General features: G+C 41.9%; 1 protein-coding gene across 1 annotated transcript in view; it reads left to right on the top strand.

Moving 5' to 3' along the window:
* Prpf18 (pre-mRNA processing factor 18) overlaps positions 1-20,323 on the top strand; it is a 29,146-nt gene that overhangs the window by 7,155 nt on the left and 1,668 nt on the right. The window contains exons 5-10 of the mRNA XM_010641979.2: positions 5,615-5,728; positions 7,803-7,949; positions 9,547-9,615; positions 10,878-11,018; positions 11,150-11,221; positions 12,994-13,149. Of these exons, the coding sequence (XP_010640281.2) occupies positions 5,615-5,728; positions 7,803-7,949; positions 9,547-9,615; positions 10,878-11,018; positions 11,150-11,221; positions 12,994-13,149 (699 nt within the window). The remainder of the gene's footprint in view (positions 1-5,614; positions 5,729-7,802; positions 7,950-9,546; positions 9,616-10,877; positions 11,019-11,149; positions 11,222-12,993; positions 13,150-20,323) is intronic.

Below are 20,323 nucleotides of genomic sequence, written 5' to 3'. Positions count from 1 at the left end.
GGATTTCTTTCGGATCTGTTGTGACTTCGCCTTTTTCATTCCTAATTGCATGGATCTGAGCCTTTTCTTTCCTTTTTTTGATAAGATTAGCTAAGGGTTTGTCAATTTTATTTATTCTTTCAAAAAACCAGCTCTTTGTTTCATTTATTTTTTGTATCGTTTTCTTAATTTCAATTGCATTGATTTCTGCTCGGATCTTTATAATTTCCTCTCTTGTTCGAGCTTTGGGTTTTTCTTGCTCTTGTTTTTCTAGGAGTCTAAGTTTCATCGTTAAGTTGTTTATTTGAGCCCGCTCTGTTTTCCTAGTGTGGGCATTCAATGTTATGAATTTTCCACGTAGAACTGCTCACATTGTGTGTTGTGACTTATTAAGTTAACTCTCTATTGATGGATGTCTCCCCTACATTGCTTATTGTTACAACTAATGCTGCAGTGAACATCCTTTTACATGTATCTTGATGTATTTGTCTGAGTTTGTTAGTGAGACTTTCATAGGATCTGTTTTCCTAGTGTGGGCATTCAATGTTATGAATTTTCCACGTAGAACTGCTTTCATTGTGTGTTGTGACTTATTAAGTTAACTCTCTATTGATGGATGTCTCCCCTACATTGCTTATTGTTACAACTAATGCTGCAGTGAACATCCTTTTACATGTATCTTGATGTATTTGTCTGAGTTTGTTAGTGAGACAATTTCATAGGAAAAAGTATTTCTGGTGGCTGGGCACACTGGTAATCCCAGCCCCTCAGGAGGCTGAGGCAGGAGGATTGCAAGTTTGAGGTTAGTCTGAGCAATTTAGTGAAATCTTGTCTCAAAAATAAAGTTGAAAAGGGGTGGGGTATGGCTAAGCAGTCGAGTGTCTGCCTAACCAGTGTCACAGTCAGGCTGTAATTCAGTTCATTCATTCTGGTCAAGGAGTGTGTCCCTTTAACTATTGATCATGGTCAAGTTGCCCTTCAGAGAAGCTCTAAGTTCAGAAAGGCCCCGTTTTCGTACAGACTGTTAGCTCTGTGTTTTAGCTTTTGCCATTCTGAAAGCAGTATTTAAAATTTTTGCCACACTGATCTCTGAAAAAGGAACTTGATTCTAACTTGCAACTTTCTCTTAATGGTTGCTAGAATTGAATATGGTTTTGTGTGTTCAGTGGTCATTAGTGTCTCTTTGTGGCCAGCTATCATTCTGTTGTGATATTGGCCCTTGTATTGATTTGTAACAGCTATTTCCGATGTGTGTATTTTACCAGTCTGCCCTTTTTTTCTGATGTGTGTGTTGTGTTTTTCCATGATCCTATTGACCATCATCCTTGTCCTGTGTTTGGTCTTGGATGCCATGCTTTAAACATCTGACCAAACCCGAGGTGTTGAAAATATGTTAGTGTTTCCCCCTGCCTTTATGAACTCTTTCTTTGCATGGTTTTTCTTTATGTTTTGATTAATTTCATATCTAAAATGAACATGCATTAATTGCAAAATTAGATAAATTTAAAATCTCATGTCACTCATTTTAGAATTTTATTAAAATCCTTGTATTAGGAAAAAAACTTCATCTATTAGAATTTGCATTATATACCTGTCTTTAAACATTGTAAAGTTTGGATTAAGAGGCAGAATAGTTTTAAGAAGTTGGTCTTGTGAGTTCAGTATGGTGTGAGTCATTGTTACTGGATAACCTGGAAGGTGGATAGGGTGTGGTTCCCCCCCAGAAGACTTGAAGGTGTAAGTTTTCACTTATGACTCTTTCGCTTTCTGTGTCACCTGTTTTTAGTATCTGCTTCTGTATTTAAAAATTAGAATAATAGAATTCTTGCACTATTTTGAGTTTCAGATATTTATTATCTTGCTTTAAAGCTGAACCCCTTTCCAGTAATCCCACATAGATGAGAACTAGCCATTAAACTGGTACATGGGAAAGCGCTGCATCTTTCTCAGAGCTCAGTTTAAGGTGCTATATTAGTAGCTTCAATTTTTTTTTGTTTTACCAGGGATCAAACTCAGGACCTTGCACTTGTGAGGCAGGCACAGTACCGCCGAGCTAATCCCTGGCCCAATAGCTTCTAACTTTGAGCAGTATTTTGAGGTACGAGCTGCACAAATCCTCCCTCCCTCCCTGTCTCGGTTCTTTCAGTGTTTGATTGCCTGGCAGTGAATCAGCCGTAGTCTGTGAGCCAGTCCTGAGCATGGCCTGTGCGTGTTGTATACATGCCTGCTTGTGGGTAGGGTGAATGTTAGCACTAGAAGTACAGCATGTAGATCAGAAGACTGGGCCTTTGCACTCTCACATATTAACACACTTGCAGTATTACTTTTTGGCTCTGTGTTCCACGTTTTCAGGTTGGATGTTGCACAACGAGAAACCTTTCAGAGGAAATTAAGTGAAGGAATTTGGAAAACTTAGCTTGAGAAAAATTGTAGAGATGCTTTATTAAAAGCCCACTGAAGCCAGGCATGGTGGCGCACACCTGTAATATCACCATTTGGGAGGCTGAGGCAGGAGGATCACTGTGAGTTCGAGACCAGCCTGGGCTGCATAGTGAGTTCCAGGTCAGTCTCAACTACATAGTGAGACCCTGTCTCAAAAAACCAAAAAACAAACAAAAAAGCCCACTGAAGATAGCCCTTATTGTGGTAAAGCATTGAGTGTTCTCTGTGGAGATGCACAGTGGAAGGGGAGAAGAGCAGAAATCCCAGGGAGGTGGATCTCACCGCTGAAAAGCAGCATGGACCTGTGTAAAACTGGGATGGGTTTTTATGAATATATGTGGTATCTGTTAATTAGTAGACAGGGTTGTCGCTCAGTGGTGCCACACCTGCCTGGCAGGCACAAGGTCCTGAGTTCAATTCCTGGTACCAAAAAAAAAAAAACCCCAAAACCAACCTAGCAGACAGGAACCTGACAGCGACATTTTGAGGTCATTTCTACATTGATTAGAGATAGTACTAGAGGACCTCTTATATTTCTTAATCCCAAGCCACTATTAATCCAAGGGGATGGACCTTCCGGATTGAAGTTCTTATTTTTTAAAAATTCGGTTCAGCCTTAATTTTCATAATTATATTTTTGTTTCTCTTTAAAGTGAATATACCATGTACACATAAAGTGTATCACATACTGCAATATAATGGGTAATGACGTGGCCTTCACCCAGGTCCCACAATCAAGGCCGCACTTTGAGCCTTGCAGATGCCCACCTCTCTGACCCCCTCTCTCTTCCGGGACTGAGGTTTGGGTTGCACTGTGCTGCTGCAGTGCCTGCTGCTCGTCACCCAAGTTCACGGTCCTGCTTTGAAACACTTGTCCTTGCGCCACTCAGCGTCGTCAGTCCTGTGTGTCCCTAAACAGGCGGCCGAAGGACCCGACTTAGATGTGGTCCTGACAAGCGAATCTGTGTGTGGAGCGGTGCGGAAAGCCGAGCGGAACTGACTTAGCGTCACCATTTCAGGACGAGCGTTTGTTCCCCTGAAACCACGTGTCGGCCTGAGGGGTCGCTGTTTTCTCTCTCTGCTGTTTTACTTTTTTTTAATTTATTTTTTCCTCATTGAGTTTATTGGTACATTTTAGGTATACAGTACAGTTACATTCATCATTGGGATCTTGTACCTTTACATGACAGGTCTTGCTCTCATTTTTCCCCTTATCCCTGCCCTCCCTTCACCCCCTCCTCCCTTCCCTATTGACAAATACTTTGTTTCCATTTTTTCATGTTTTTTTTCTTTTCCCTTATTACCTTTCCCCTGCCCTTCCCACTTCCCCTACACATTTAGCCCTTTTCTTCCTATTTCACATTGTCAATTATATCATTAGGATCTTATGTACCATTATAGTTTTTCACACCAGAGAAACTATTCAGTATTTACACGTGACTTATTTATTTCACTTAGGAGTATATCCTCAATGTGTATCCATTTTCCTATGAATGACTCTAGCTTCTCATTCTTTATGGCTGAGTATTACTCCATTTTATAGAAAAACCACATCTTCTTTATCCAGTCTCCAACTGATGGGCAAGTGGGCTGTTTCCAAGTTTTAGCTATTATAAACTGTGCCCCTATAAACATAGGTGTGCATATATCACTGTGATGTGATTCTTTTAATTCTTTTGGAATGATACCCAGCAGAGGGATGGCTGGGTCAAATGGAACCTCTAGTCCCAGCTCTTTGAGGTATCTCCATATTGATTTCCATAGTGGTTGCACCAGTCTGCACTCCCACCAACAATGGAGAAGGGTTCCTTTCTCCCCACAACCCTGCCAACATTTGTTATTGTGTGATTTCTTGATAGCAGCCATTCTTTGTAGGGTGAGGTGGAATCTCAGTGTTGTTTTCATCTGCATCTCTCGAATGACCAGTGATGTGGAACATTTTTTCATATATTTACTTGCTGCTTTTACTTCTTTGTCTGAGAAATGTGTGTTCATTTCAGATGCCCATTTTTGAATGGGGTCCTTATATTTGGGGGGGCTGATTGTTTTGAGTTATACAGATTCAATGCAATGCCAATTGAAATTCCAACACTTTATTTCACAGAACTAGAAAAAAGAATCCAAAAATTCATTTGGAACCAGAAAAGACCTAGAATAGCAAAAGCCATCCTAGGCAACAGAGACATGGCAGTGGGTATAACAATTCCCAATTTGAAACTATACTGCAAAGCCACTGTGATAAAAACAGCATGGTACTGGAAAAAAAAACAGACCTGAGGATCAGTGGAACAGATTGGAAGACACAAAAACAACTCCAAATGCACTCAGCTACATCATCTTTGACAAAGGAGCTGACCATCCCCACTGGAGGAAAGATAGCCTCTTTAATAAATGGTGTTGGAAAAACTGGATCTCAACTTGCCAAAGATTAAAACTAGACCCTTATCTTTCACCATGCACTAAATTAAAATCCAAGTGGATTAAAGATCTAAATATTAAAACAGAAACACTAAACTTGCTGGAATATAAGTTAGAACTTTTGAAGACATTGGCATAGGAAAAGACTTTATGAACAAATCCTCAGTAGCATGGGAACTAGCAGAATGAATCAAAACTGGGATCTCATCTTATTAAAAAGCTTCTGTACTGCAAAAGAAACCATCAACCAAGCTAAGAGACAACCTACAATGTGGGAAAAAATTTTTACCAGCTGCTCCTCAGACAAAGGACGATTACCTAGAATATATAAAGATCTCTGCTGTTTTAAATGAGATCGAGCCATTGCAGTCATGTAGAAGGAGAACCCTGTTCTTATGTCCTTGCAAGGCTTGATGTGCTCATCTGTGTCTTACAAAAATGTACATGGCTTGTGTGAGGGGCTTGCTGTAGCTTTGAGTCGCAGATCTGTGCCACTTTCAGTGAAAACAGCTACTCGGTCATAAAGTTTTAACAGTGACATCTGAGTCAGAATAGACTTAACTATTTTTCATTACACATCTTCATGTAGTCTAATTGAAGTGATTCAAATGTTTGAAGGATTTTAGATTTCTCTTAGAAGATGAATGTGAAAAATCAGTTCTTTTAAACTCATGTTTCAATTCTAAGGTAAAATATGCAAACTGTTTTAAGATGTTCAGTTTTTTTTCCTCTTCAAAAATTAAATAATTTATTGGGCATTTGTTTCTCTTTATAGGTAATCAGAAGATTGAGAGAAAGAGGAGAACCAATCAGACTGTTTGGAGAAACTGATTATGATGCTTTTCAACGATTAAGAAAAATAGAAATCCTCACACCAGAAGTTAACAAGGTAAGAAGTCAAGCCAGAACTAGAAAAATACATGGTCTCGCATAAACTAGAAGAGTTTGGAGTTTGACGGATGGCATTATTACAGGGAAAAATGGTTACCGCTGCTGAAGTTAAGATTTCTGTAAGAAAAAAGTACATATCTTAATCATACAATTCAGTAAATTTTGACAAATAAATGCATTCATAGAACCCTACCATTCTCACGAAACAGAAAGTTCTCATTTCCTCAGAAAGCCCCCTAGTGGCCCTTCTCAGCCAGTCCGCTTAACCTGGCTGGTTCTGGTATTTCTTGGGACGTGTTCGGCCCTTGTGTGGCTTCTTCTGTCCAACGCAACACGACGTAGTTTAGTTCCATCCACGCGATTGCAGGCATCACTGGTTTCCTTTTTATCACCCTGTGGTACTCAGTTACATGAATGTACCACAGATTGCTTCATATATTAATTGGACTGTTAACTTTTTAATGGTTGTAGAAGTTCTTTATTCTAAATTATGCCCTCTGTCAGGTATACAGATCTATTTTGTGAGTGTTTTAGTTTGTGGATTATTCTCTTAATAGAATCTTTTGCTGGGCAGTTTTTAAATTTTGATAAATGATGTATCTTAATTATTATTTTTCCCCATTTCCGTGCACTCCCTTTACCCTCTCTCCCCTTCCTTATTTACAAAGACTTTGTTTCCATTTTTCCCTTTTCTCATATTTTTTCTCCCTTCTTTCCTTTCCCTTACCCCTCCTACTTCCCTTACTCCTTTAGCCCTTTTTTTCCTATTACACGTTATCACTTATACAATTTGAACCTTATTTACACTTTTAGCTTTTCACACCAGAGAAACTATTCAATATTTATACATGTGTGTCCTATTTATTTCACTGGTGAGTGTGGCCTCAATATGCATCCATTTTCCTATACATGTCTGTAGTGTCTCATTCTTTATGGATGAGTAGTACTCCACTTTATAGAAAAGCCACATCTTTATCCAGTCTCCGGTTGATAGGCCCTTGGGCTGTTTCTAAGTTTTGTCTATTACAAGGTGTGCCGCTATAGACATGGGTGCACGTATATGACTGTGTTATGGTGCTTTTAATTCTTTTGGGAAGGTACCCAGCAGAGGAATAGCTGGGTCAAATAGGACCTCTAGTCCTAGTTCTTTGAGGTATCTCCGTATTGATTTCCACAGTGGTTGCACCAGTCTGCACTCCTGCCAACAATGGAGAAGGGTTCAGATGCTTTTAATACAATAATGTTGAGTTCATGCCTATTGAATGCTGACTGCTTCAGTGACTTCTGAACATGCACTGTACACTTATTAACACCTTTAAATGATGTGATATTTGCAAGCCTTTTGAAGCAGTCCTAATATACAGTAAAGATGGAGTGAAATTTTAAAAACACAGCATTCTTCTGAGAACTGTGCACTGTACCATAGGTGGCACTATTCATGTGAGGCATGCAGGGGTGAGGGTATTGTCCGAGAGCTGGAGAGTCCTGAGGAACTGAGCTCGGTGACCTTCACACCGGCCACAGAGCTGAAGCCATTGCACAGCCCTGTGCGTCTCTTCCCCCTCACGGCTGATCTTTGTGCATGTGGTGGAAATGCGTGGGATGTGGAATTTGCCAGGTTGTTGGAGATGCCATGGCGAGCACACAGAGAGACACCAGCTTATTCCATGGATGCTTGTGACTGCTTATGGGGCTTGGGGTAGTTGAAACAGGCTGGACATTTTAGTTGAGCTGGGAAATGGTTTGGGGTCTCTGATGGGGGCAGTCCCCTTCCCAGAAGCCTCGTTGGAGAGTTCCAGTGTGGGTGAAGATACTTACTCGATTGTTGCTTGGGTGGGTCTTTTTATTTCCTGTCCATCTGCTGGCATTGTTCGTACGTTCTCCTAGGTTAGATAGATTGCAGGAGCTGACTTGCAGCGGGCAGTGATGACTATAATCAGACTCACTACTTGGATCCCTAGTTTTGCCAAGTTCTTAACTTCTTAAGGAGAGAAAAATGAAATATAATTCTCATTAAGGAAAACCAAAATATAATGTCATAGTAGATGTCCTTTCCCTCTAACCTCTCCTAGGGCTTGAGGAATGATCTGAAAGCAGCTTTGGACAAGATCGATCAGCAGTACCTCAATGAAATTGTGGGTGGTCAGGAACCTGGAGAGGAAGACACACAGAATGACTTGAAAGTCCATGAAGAAAACACCACGATTGAAGAGTTAGAGGTGATCCCCGTGCACATGCACACGCACACACACACACGCCCTGTGTCTCGTCACCCCTTTCCTGGAGCACTCACTGCAGTGTGTGTTACCCTCTGGGGCTGGTGCCAAGGCCCCTGTCCTGTGCCTGCCTGCTTGCCTTTGTTATTTCTCTCGCTCTGTTTGTAGTCCCCCACTCTTGCCTTCAGAAGTAGCCGTTGTGATGTTTGACGAGCATCCTTTTATTTGCTGGTATTTTTGTGAAGGCTCCAGTATAGTATGTGCATAGACCTTTGATTTACGCAAGGAATATTGTGTTGTGATATTCTTTATTAGCACATGTGTGTATGGTGCATCGTGTTCACGCTCCTTGTGTGGGCCTGCTACACATACACAGCACATCTTAGTTCCTGTTTTCATCCCCTTGCCCGGCCCCTCCCTCCATCTCCTGACTCCTTCCCCTTTGAGAAAGATCTGTCTCCCTACTTCCTGTTATCTGTCTTTTATTTTTTATTCATATTTTGGGTTTCTATTCTTTATTTTTTTACTTTTTACTTTTTTATTTTACTTTATTCTGCTTTTAAGATCCATCCTTGATGCTTTAGATATATTTAATGCTTTGCTTTCTCAGTTGCTAAAGATTATAACATTCGCTGTATTTTACTTTTTGTTCCCCCATCATGATGGACAGTTGGATTGTTCCTAGCTCAATATTGACCGCAATCAGCTTTGTGATGAACAGTCTTACAAAAGCGCTGTGGACTGAAACAGTAGGATTTGGGATTTATGCCTGTGTATTTAACTTGTCAGGTATTGCCAAGATGCTGTCTGCCATAGCTGTCCCTACTCACACCCCAGCAACAGTTTGTGGGGGACTTATACCCTTATACCCTGCCAACGCTTGGCAATATCTGTCTTTAATTTTACCACTGTTGAGTGTGGGATGATATGTGTAATCTTAATTGAAAAGTAGTGTTATGTAAGTAGCACATAGAAAAATATGGCTTAAAGTTTTTGAATGCTTCATAAAAGATAAGCTGTTATTTTTCTCTCCTGTAGTTTATGGTTCTTGCACATGTAGCAGTCTGAAGAGTGAGATCATAGTTGCATCACCGGTCTCAGGTGGTCCCTGCATTTCACTGAAGTAACTGGTTTGATTAACCAGTTGTTAGACCAGTCCTCTCTTCCGTCTTTCCTTTTCTTTCTTACTTTTTTAAAAACAGCTTTATTGAGATACTCACATACTATGCAATTTATCCATTTAAGGTATACAGTTCAGTGGTTTTTTGGTCTATCTACAGGGTGGTGTAACAGTCATTATAGTCTAATTTTAGAGCAGTTTTGTTTCTCCCACAAGAAATTTCATGTCCAGTAGTGGCCATTGTCCTTACTTCCTCCTGTGTCTTTAGATGTATAAAAGACAACATGCCTTCTGAATATAAGTGGCAAATCAGTGTTTGGGTTTTAACATGTGTAGAAGTTGTAGCAGGTGTTTAAAATTGAACGCTGCCTTTGACAAAGCTCTGTATGGTCTAGTGCTGCTTGTGCCTATGTGTTTGGTGTTTGCACGTGTTCAGCTGTACTCTGTAGTGAGTGGACTGATGATGTCCCTTTTCCTCAGGCTCTGGGAGAGTCCTTGGGGCAGGGCGATGATCACCAGGACATGGATATCATCACCAAATTCCTGAAGGTCTGTATCCTCCACCAGGGGAGGGGAGGCGTTTTGAATGCTTGAAAGTGTGTCTCGTGTTTTTGGATCATCAGATAGATGTTTAAGGTCGGAGAGGGACTTCTCAATAAATGTTGGTGTATATACTTTGGGATATGGCTATGCATTTCTATGTAGTGGTTAGTGAAAGAAAATGTATATATTTTCAAGGCTGTTTTCTTGAAAGCTGATTCATTGAACATGGAGGAATGAATCCCTCCAGCTGAATAAACGAGTTTGGAAGTGTTGCTTTATTTTGGAAAACACTTTGGGAAGATGTGCAGCACAAGCTTGGATGAGGGAGGGAAAGGAAGGAAAGGGAGAAAGGGAAGGGCATTGGTAGTGCGTAGGGAAATACATCTGTCACCTTGGGACACTGTCCCTGTCTTCAGTTCTATGCCTGGCTTCCTGCTTTGCTGTGGTTTGCTAATTCCGTCTTGAGTACCAAGCATTCCTGTCTTTCGTGGTCTTGAGTTGAGCAGTTCCCAGGTGCACTTTGAGGATTACTTACAACGCGAGCTCAGACTAAGACTTAAATGCAGGGAATGCTTTTACTTGCATTTCCATTTTAGTCATTAGGATTCTAAAATAAATTGACAGCATGGACTGAGACAGGGACAGTCTTCATCTCTGAGTGACAGCTCTCCTGTGTAGGTGAGATGGGAACTGATAGATGTCGCTTAGACACTTGGATGCCACAGGCTGGAGAAGGGTTTTCTGGGGGTGGGTTAAGGAGGGAAGGAATAGGTCATAGTCTATTTTATTTTTATGCCTGTTTTTCCTTTGTTCTCCACCAGTCAGGTGACTGTGGAAATAATTGAATTATTGTCTATACTGCATAAGTAGAGAGTCTAAATGGTGTGATATATGTGGGAGACTGATGAACTATGCAGGTGAATATGATATACTGTGGAGGGCTGGGGATTTGCCTCAACGGTTCCGCTGCCTGCCGTGCAAGCGCAAGGGCCCGAGTTTGATCTCCTGTACCAAAAAGAAAAAGATGATATACCATGGATGATAGATCTACATTGGTTGAATTTAGCAGGCAAAAGTTAAAAAAAAGTGAAAGTTTATTTCAGATAGTTATTTGATAGTATTTTTTTTTTAGTAAGTAGATTAATTACCTTGAGCCCTGAAGGTGATACACAGACTAGGGGAGTTTGTGGCTTGGTAAATATTAACTTTGAACTTACTGCACCACTGGGTGGCGGTGCAGTCTCAATGTACCCATTCTCTCTCAACAGTTCCTGCTTGGCGTTTGGGCTAAAGAATTGAATGCCAGAGAAGATTATGTGAAACGCAGTGTGCAGGGTAAACTCAACAGCGCTACGCAGAAGCAGACTGAGTCCTACCTCAGACCGCTTTTCAGAAAGCTCCGCAAACGGGTGAGGTTTCCAGAACATGGTTTTATTAACTAGTTTTGCAAATTAGAATATGTAGATATAGAATAAATGACATTTATTTTTCACCTCACATAGTAGCTACTGAAATTTGTTACGCTTTTTTTCTTTTCCAGAATCTTCCTGCTGATATTAAAGAATCAATAACAGATATTATTAAATTCATGTTGCAGAGAGAATATGTGAAGGTATGTTTTAAATTATGCTGTCATTGACGTTATTATGAGCATACCTAGGTTATGTGCATAATGTAATGCTATTTGGGTTGGGAGAATCTACAACTGTATCTTCTTGGTCATTTTTAAAGTAGGGTGAAAGGTTCTTCAGAGCACAAGCTGTATGGAAGGAGTGTTCTTTATGAATGGGATTGAATTTCGAAGTTTATAAAGGTTAGTTATGGGTTAAAATAAGCTCCCATAGAAACAATGTTGTATAGATTGGTTTCCAAGTGATAGTAATACAGCTGCACGTGGGCGTGTCTGGCGCAGTGGCCAGGGCCCCTCTCCATCTCTGCGGCACTGGCAGACCCCTGTGGGGCGCTGTCCTGCTCTGCAGCTTCTCTGCTTGTAGAAGGTCTGAAAGGGCAGCAGTGGGAGCAGCTGGGTGAGTGTGGCCTGTGGAGGACTTGGATGGGCAGCAGGCACTCCTCTGGTAGAGGGGATGAAGAGGGTGCAGAGCTGTGGTCGAGTTTGAGGAGGGGCTTTTGGATGTGTGCCAAGCGGCCAGAGCCCTGGTAGAGGCTGGTGACTGGATGGCTCTTTGCTAGAGCATTAGGCTCAGAGAGTAACAGCCTTACCTATTGTAAGATCCAGTTCTCTCGGAGAATACACTTGTTTTCCAGTTACAGAGTGCATTCCTAGTTTCTGTCAGCTGCCCAGTTCTGTCACTGCTCTGGAGTGGGTGGGTTCAGTCACCATCCCTGCCTGCTAGAGTAAGTGGGTGTGGTTCCTCTTGTTACTTTTCAGTGATCACGTATCCTAACCAAGTGAAAGCTTTTGTGTAAACCACAGAAATGACCAGTGACCTTTAATAAAGTGTTTGGATCTCTTTGGGATTTTAGGAAAACAGTATTGGCCCACGAGAATCAGTGATATAAATCCTATATCTGTTCTGTTGAGCAGAGCAAGTTCAAACGTATCTTTAGGGTAGAAAACAATCTCCCAGTTAACCTGTCCATAGAGCTTAACTTTTGAAATCAGCTCTGCATATCAGTCACATATAGGTGTTTGGTTTTTGAAATTGAAATGTTTGAGGCTTGCACTGAAGCCCTGGGAGTCTTAGAATTTACTTGCTTCCTGTTCTTTTCTCTGCCTTCCTCATAGCTAGCTGGACTTGCTTTAGAAAAAAGGCCATTTATTTCACTGGTTTTTGTCTTCACCTGCTGTAACCTATATGTTAAGGCTTGGCAAGTGGGTGGTTGGGGGCCACAGTGAAAAGTGGACCCTGTCCCCTTCGCTGTTGGACCCCTTCCTGCACAGCATCGAGCCTCTGTTTGCTCTCTGCTCTGAACCCCACTTGGTCCCAGCACACGAGTCCCTGCTGCTGCCAAAGGCCTGCAGCGCCGTGCAGAGCGCTGTGATTTCAGGCTGGATGCTGATAAGCCAGTTAGCCTCTGCCGTGTGTGGGCCACCTGTGGAGAAGACTGGGTCTCAGGATCCCCCTGGGGCTTCTGTCAGCGCATCAGATGAGCTACCTGCTAATTCCAGATCAGAACTCTATTAGTTTCCACTGTACAAGGCTTTGAAGGGTACTTGTCTCTTACTCATAGCTTTGCTGTGGTTTCTGTTTTCCCATGGGCATTTGTGGGTCCCAAGCAGGGCAGTCACTTCGTATTTTAATGTCTTTGGATGACAGGAGCGTAGTATTTCCAGAATGCCCAAGAGGGGTTAAGAACTGTCGTAAAACTTCAGACTAACACAATATTTCTTTGTTTTTCTGATCTCTCATACTTTCCTTTCAGGCGAATGACGCTTACCTTCAGATGGCCATTGGAAATGCTCCCTGGCCTATTGGAGTCACCATGGTTGGTATCCATGCCAGAACTGGCAGGGAAAAGATTTTTTCCAAGCATGTTGCACATGTATTAAATGATGAAACTCAGCGGAAATATATTCAGGTAAGTAGTTTGGAGGGACAGGATTTGCCATACATTCCTTGAGAGTGAGATCAGAGTTGCAGTAGCTCCCCACCTCTGTGGAGGTCTGTTTCAAGACGCCTGGCGGATGCCTGAGATCTGGGAGTACTGAGCCCTGTGTGTGGTAGGTTTTTATCATAAAATTAAACCTGCAGGTAAAGGAGCACTGCTGTGCAGGACTGCTGAGTGGGACACAGCACAGTAGAGTCAAAGTGCACTCTTGATACACACTTGTATGTAAGACACATTCAGTAGCAGTCCTTTGACTTCTTTGAGATGGAAGACAGGGTGAAGTGTTCCACTTTGATTGTCCTAGCACAGAAATAAAATTACTGCAGTTTGCTTTTTAAAAGAATACACAGTTTGGGAGTTCAGTAAAGAGTAACCTAAGTTTCCTTAGTCCATCCAGTAAAGAGTTTCCTAAGTCCCACTACTTTCAGTGGGGATCCAGGCTCTGCCACACTGAAAGGTATGGCGAGTAAAGATGGCGCTTTATGGAGCAGTAGCAGGACTTGTAATTACATGGCCAAGTCTAAAACGTTTGTAGTTATTTTGTTAACATTGTACATGTCTCACATAAACTGGTTAGTACTGTTGTTGGGCAAAACTTCTGAAAATGTGGTGAATGAAACGAAAACAACTATAATCTAACTTTGCTGGCTTGTCATAAATCCCAGATCGTGTCTGCACAATGACTTTTGTTGGATGGTAGTTTTAAAATTTGAAGATGATACTCTGGAAGTTTACTTCAGATTTAAAGTTCACTTAAAATGCATTAAGTACTTTTGCATTTTATGCCCGAGAACAGTCATTACCATATTCATGAATTATCTTGTTTGTATTTCAGCTCCAAGTGCCGAATGTTAATTTTTTTTGTGTCATGCTTTATGTCTTGTTCACAAGCACTAGCATTTGAAATATTTCATCCTGTCTTCCCAAAGCCACTTGTAGACTAGCGTTCAAATACACTTGTGCAGATTCAAGCTCATTTCCATTTGTTAATAGCCACCAGTGTCTGTGTTAAAGGCAAAAGCTTTTAGTTGAAGATGAAAATCGTTACTTGGTTTTAGCAGTAGAACACATTTTCTCATGGACCACATCTCCACCATGGCCAGTTCGTAGTGTGTATGAATTCCTCTGTTAGATGCATTTTCTGGAAGACAGCAGGCTGGATCCAGTGACCACTCATGGGTGGGCTGCAGACAGGGCCTCAGAGCTTGCTTGTTGGGGGCATCGCGAGCACTAATAGTGGACCCACGATAGTGACACGTGGCAGAGCTTTAGTGACCTCAGTGCCTTTGTAGCACTGTGCAAGTGCAGTGTGAGGTGCCGTTTGATGCTTACCCTCTCTGTTAGAGCCGCTTTATTGTCATGGGGCAGGAATTTAGTTGTGGTGTTTTAGACAGTGATTTTATTTTTATGAGAAGGTGTACTCTTGGCTTTTTTAAAAAAAAATATGCTCCCTTACTTTGAAAATGCACAAGATTTTAAAAAACAAATTTTGTGTGAGGATGAGCAAAAGGCCAATTTGTGATCCTGTGGACCACAGTTTTCTGAGTCGTGGTGACTGTAAACTTAAGCCTTCTGCACTAAGATACTTGCTAAGGAATCATTGTAAAACTCATTTAACTGAGTATTTCTTTTAAAATTGAAGTATAGGGCTGGGGATTTAGCTCAGTAGCAGTGGCAATGCTCCTGCCTCGCAAGCGCAAATAAAATAATCAGTACTTTAATGCTTGACGTGTACTACTAACCTTAGCCATACAGCCCATGATTCTTGTTATGTGCGACATACACCAAGCTATAAGGCGAGATCTAGATCTAGAATGTTCTGCAGGGCCTGGAATTTAGCTCAGTGGTTCTGCCGCCTGCCCTTGCAAGCACAAGGACCCGAGTTCGATCCTTGGTACCAAAAAACCAAAAACAAACAAAAACAATAGAATATTCCTGTGGCACCCAGCAGCTTCCCTCACGTCTGTTCGAAGCCCAGCGCTCTTCCTCCCCTCAGAAGTGACCTCTGTTCTGATGTGTCATCACTCTTTAGTTTTGCTTCTTCTTGGACATCGTGTAAAGGCAAACTTGGAACATGTGCAATAATCGTTACTTTTTATTTGAGATGCTGGTGTAATTCCCATTTCATGAAATGTGAGAAAACGATTCAGGAGACTATCTCAGCAGGTATGGTTTCATCTTTGGGTTTTTATGCAAACCTCTGTAGATTTAAACTGAAAGTTGTTTGAAGTGTTAAGACACCACAGGGTTTTATCACCATGTGGATGAAAGGAAAGTTGTATAGCTTATTAGCTCACTTCAGGTCTGGGGTTAGATTTGAGTTGGTGGTCGTAGCTTCAAGGACTTTGATTCACTGTACCAAAATACAGATAGGACTTTTTTGGTCCAGATATGAAAGCTTCTTTTACACAGATGTTAGGAAGCTCTAGATTACTTAGAAACTGTTTTTCAGTCATTTCCAAACATCTGTTAGACATTCTTGTCATAAGGAAGAGAAGGAGGGTAAAGAAAAGAAGGAAGATAAAACAAAATGCACAGTAAAGGCTTGTTGACCCTGCCAGCCCTCCTCCACCTTCTTTACCTTGTTCTGGTTGCCCTGGAAACCTGATTTTATGAATGACATGGACATGCTCCCTCTGGCTTTGGAGTAGGCCGGCAGTGAGAGGGACCTGGAAAGCTGTTTTGTCATGAGAGAACAGGTTTGGGCTATGTATTGTCCTTATTCTTCCCTCTAAAGCTCCTGGAGGTGCCCGCACCCTCCTGCCCGAGGTCATTGCTTCTCTTGGTGACAGTTACCCTCTCTGGGTTCCAGTAACTGTTCCCCTCTCTTGTCCCTTCAGCACTCTGACAGGCCACAGCCTCTAAGGGTACCGAACTACTTGCTGCTCACTCCTTTGTAAAGTCCTTGGAACTGCTACTATAAAAAGATCCAGTCTGTGTCCTTTTTGTCCTGCCGGTATCCTCTCTGATACACAGACTAATTGATACGTGTGCTGTTACGTAGAGATTTCTCTGGGGGTAAGAAAATTAAGGAATAATACTCATTCCAAATAATTTTTCTGAGGCTTTTGCTATTACAAAAGGAAAAACATTCTGTAGTATTCTCCAGCTAATTGTTTTCAGTAACCTTACATTTGTGAATTCTCTAGTAAGACAGTGTTTCAGCATTTCGTGTCAGGTGTGTGTGTGCATGCACGCATCTGTATCTCGGGTTTAGCGTTTTGTCTACACTAGTGTTTGCACTATTTATCCATAGAACATTTGCAGATTTCTAACGTAGTCTGTGTTTCCAGAGTTATCTGATGGAAGCAGTGATCACAGCTTGTTGCGCTGTGGTTATTGGATGTGCTCCCTGTGTCCCATTGCTCGCGTTACATGTTACATATCTGTAGGTCAGGTGGCCTTGTGCTATACCCAGCATTCTTGGATTCGATGAACCATGTCCTAACAGTAAATTGTTGCGTGGTAAAAACTACCTACCCATTGGATACTTTGTGGAGTACTAATACCATACGTTTTCAGAGAAAAATACTGCTAGCATTTATCTTTTATAGATATTTAGCAGCACACGACGTCACTGTGTTATGGAATCACTTTTTGAGCAGTGCTGATCTAAACTGGTATGTGCTTTTGTTTAAAATGGCAGCTGGGAATGATGGTGCATGCCTGTAATCCCAGCACTTGGGAGGGTGAGGCAGGAGGATTGCCGAGAGTTCAAGGACAGCCTGGGCTACATAGTGAGATCAGGGCCAGTTTGAACTATAAAGTGAGACTCTGTCTCCAAAAAAAAAAAAAAAGATTGAGTCGGATTAGTAAACGTTTAAGATGGCAGCTTACTTAATAGGAGATAGGCATTTTAATATATTAAATCTTAACATTTCTCAACCATGTGCATAAACAAAGGCCACATTACTCTCCACAAGGTAAGGCTAGTGGTCACTTAAATGTCATCTTTCTCCAAATTATAGAAGAGAAATAGGCCAGTTACAAAGAGTCAAGGATTGAACTACCATCGTGCTCCTCATTAGGGCCAGTAGAAGTGCAGCAGGGCCTTTGACATAGTGGGTGAGTAGTTGGCTCCTGTGTGCTGTCAGTTGAGGGTGAGCATGGGCTGATGATGCTTCTGACAGGTACTGTCTTGAAGATGTGGCCTCTCTGGGGTCATCACAGCTGGCGCCTATGTAGTGCTTTCTCTGCACTTGACAGCAGTGTGTGGTGGGTACTGTCTGCCTGCCCCATAATGGGAAACTGAGGCACAGAGACGAAAAGCCTCAAGGCCCGACAACTAGTGAGTGGCGTGATTGGGGCTGTTAACGGTGTGCTGCCTCTGTCCTAGGACTGAGGTCCAGCTCAAAGCGGGGTGAGAAGAATTCTGGAGATGAAGGAGAAGGGGTGCCCCAGGATGGCAGCAGTAGAAGGGGGCCCAGAGTGCAGCACAGCAAAAGACGGGCACGATTACACAGACGGTGTGTTTGCTCCTGTGTCTCACTGTTAGAGAACGGATCAGAAAAGGAGAGATGTGGGGTAGGAACGAAAGGAGAGGTCCCCATGATGCAGAAGGCTGTTTGGTAGCCTTTATGAGGTCACTTCGAGCCTCAGTTTAGTTCAGAGCTGTGGTTTGGAAAGGGTGTGATGTGCATGTGTCGGGCCAAGTGGGCATGGTATGAGTGAGTTAAACCCTCTGGCTTCGTGGTGGAAAGTTACTGGGTGATACGTGAAACAGGAAGGCCAGGCAGAGCCAGCCTGGACTGCATAGCAAGACTCTGTCTCAAAAGACAAAATAAATAAAGTGAAACAAAACCTAAAAAGTCAATTAAAATACCACTAGCTTTACAGCCATCCTCACTAAGCTACACTAGACAGTTTTATTTGCTTAAACATCCACACGTAGTTGAAACTGAAATCCTGAGGGGACTAACTGAAAAGATTTGTTTCCAGTTGGAGAGTAGCCATATGTTGTCCTGAGATAATGCACCCCTAAAGACCTGTGCTGTGTATCAGCAGTCTCTGTAGCAAACATTTATTGCAGTTTTCTAGGTAACTGTTTATGCCTGTGACACTGAGTTTCGTCCCTTTTGGCAGCTGAGTTTCCAGGCAGAATATCAACACTGTACAGTGGTGCCTCAGTGCACGAACTTATTTCTTTCTACGATTCTGGCATATTTGCTTGCAGTTCTCTTGCAGCTAGAAATGTGGAAATAAGTTTGTGAACCAAGGCCCCACTGTGTGTTTTTATATCATAGGATCTACTTAGTGTAAAGAAGCAAACACAGATGTCTTCCTAGGGAACGAGCACCTGAGAGTCCAGCTCTTGTATGGAAAGTTATTTCTGACAGCCTTCCCATCAGCCAGCCTCCTCCGTGCTCAGCAATCCTTCCCACATCTGCTGCTGGGCTCTTTGTATTTCATGAAGATGTTTTCTTTCCTAGCTTTGCCTCTCCTTCCTTACCTGTTTCATCAGGAAACATGATGCCGAGTCAGAGATCTCAAGTCTGTGTATACCTGATTAGGGATTGTGGCAGGAGAAGCTGGACCATGAGAAGGAGAAAGAGTCTTACATTAAATCCGGGTTAACACTGGCGACAGCAAAGCAGACCAAAGGAGCAAAGCGAGTTACGCACTTGCTCTTTTCATTGCTTGCCAGAGTCCTCTTTAGAAGTCACCTGAAAGATAATGTATGCATGCCCCTGCACCAGTTCTTACATAGCCTAATATAGACAGCCTGGGAAACAGCAGACTGCAGTAAAACATTAAATTGTGTTTCACTGATGGTGACTCTGTTAGATCATACCTCGGTTCATGGAAATAGTTTATTATTTGTGTTGTCTGTTAGCGAACTAAACAGGTTTTTCAGGGATTTTATTGCATTGTTTTTGGTGATTTCACAGAGCTTAAGAGTCACTTGGATACCTAGGTAATTACACAGTGGGAATTCTAAGTGCCCGATGGTGTTATAGGTATCTGTTATATCAGCATACATTCTTAGACATTTTTAATGCTCTCCCCGGATTTCCCATGTTTTCTTTGGTTACTGGCTGTACTACCACAGGCTCCTCTTCTGTTCTTCCCATGAGATCGTGGTGCTGTTTCTTGTTGAAAGAACCGATGGTACTGCAGTTGTATTATGCTAGGGAAGAAAATGAATTTTGGGGAGCACCAAGCAATGTGCGATCTGCTGTACCTTTATACTCAATAGTTAATGTTATTCTAGGTCTGTACATAGTCAGCTTCTGGCCTATGAGGCTCAGATTTCATTTTAATGAGAACTGTATGGTTTTACTTTTGTGAACCCAAGGTGAGAAACATTGAAATAGTTTGTGCTAAAAATTATTTTGGGGCTCATTAAGTGCTATTGTTATTTCTAATAACTAATCAGTATTACTAAGGGGTATCAATTTCTGTATAGTATTTGACCAAGTCTCATTGTAAACAAGGGTACGTCAATAGATTGAACAGTTAATAGGATTCTTTGCTGACTGCAAATTCTTCCCAAGATTGCTCTGGAGAGTGATCTGTAGTGGCGTGTTGTGAGCTTCTGCCCTTTCCCAGCCTGTGTACATTGTTACTAAGAATTTGGATAATAGCTTGGAAGGCATTGAGAGAGCTAAGAAGAATAACTAAATACCAACTAAAGATTTTTAAAGATCACCCTGGATTTATTGATTGATTGCAATGCTGATTTGAACCCAGGGCTTGGCACATGCCAGGCAAACCTTGTACCACTGAGATACATCCCAGACCTGAGTGACAGTTAACAGTGATTATTCTTGTCATCAGTTAAAAAAAAAAAATCATTCATTACACACTGGAGAGGAACTGGCCAAATTGCAGAAGAGATGGGAAGAAAGCACTTGAATTTGGTGGGATTGTGGGGAATTTGCTGAGGATTTGTGGCTGTCCAAAAGGAGCCCAAGGTCATGGTAACCCGTGTGGAAGGTCAGAAGAAAGGCCACAGGGCACCTGCTGCTGAGCGCTGCCAGGGTGGCGGGCCTCCTTCCAAATGTGGTACTCGGCTTTCCTGTTGTGCTGAGATGTTTTTATAAGAACTAGAGCATTCTGAAAATCATAGAGTCTGTATTTCCTCCCTCTACCCCAGAACTAACCACTATCCTGAATTTGTCATTTCCTTGTTTTTTTTTTTTTT

This window comes from Fukomys damarensis, unplaced genomic scaffold, assembly GCF_012274545.1.
Source record: "Fukomys damarensis isolate Sample0158 unplaced genomic scaffold, DMR_v1.0_HiC HiC_scaffold_19, whole genome shotgun sequence".
Taxonomy (NCBI): Eukaryota; Metazoa; Chordata; class Mammalia; order Rodentia; family Bathyergidae; genus Fukomys; species Fukomys damarensis.
This window is presented reverse-complemented; position numbering and strand designations above follow the sequence as displayed.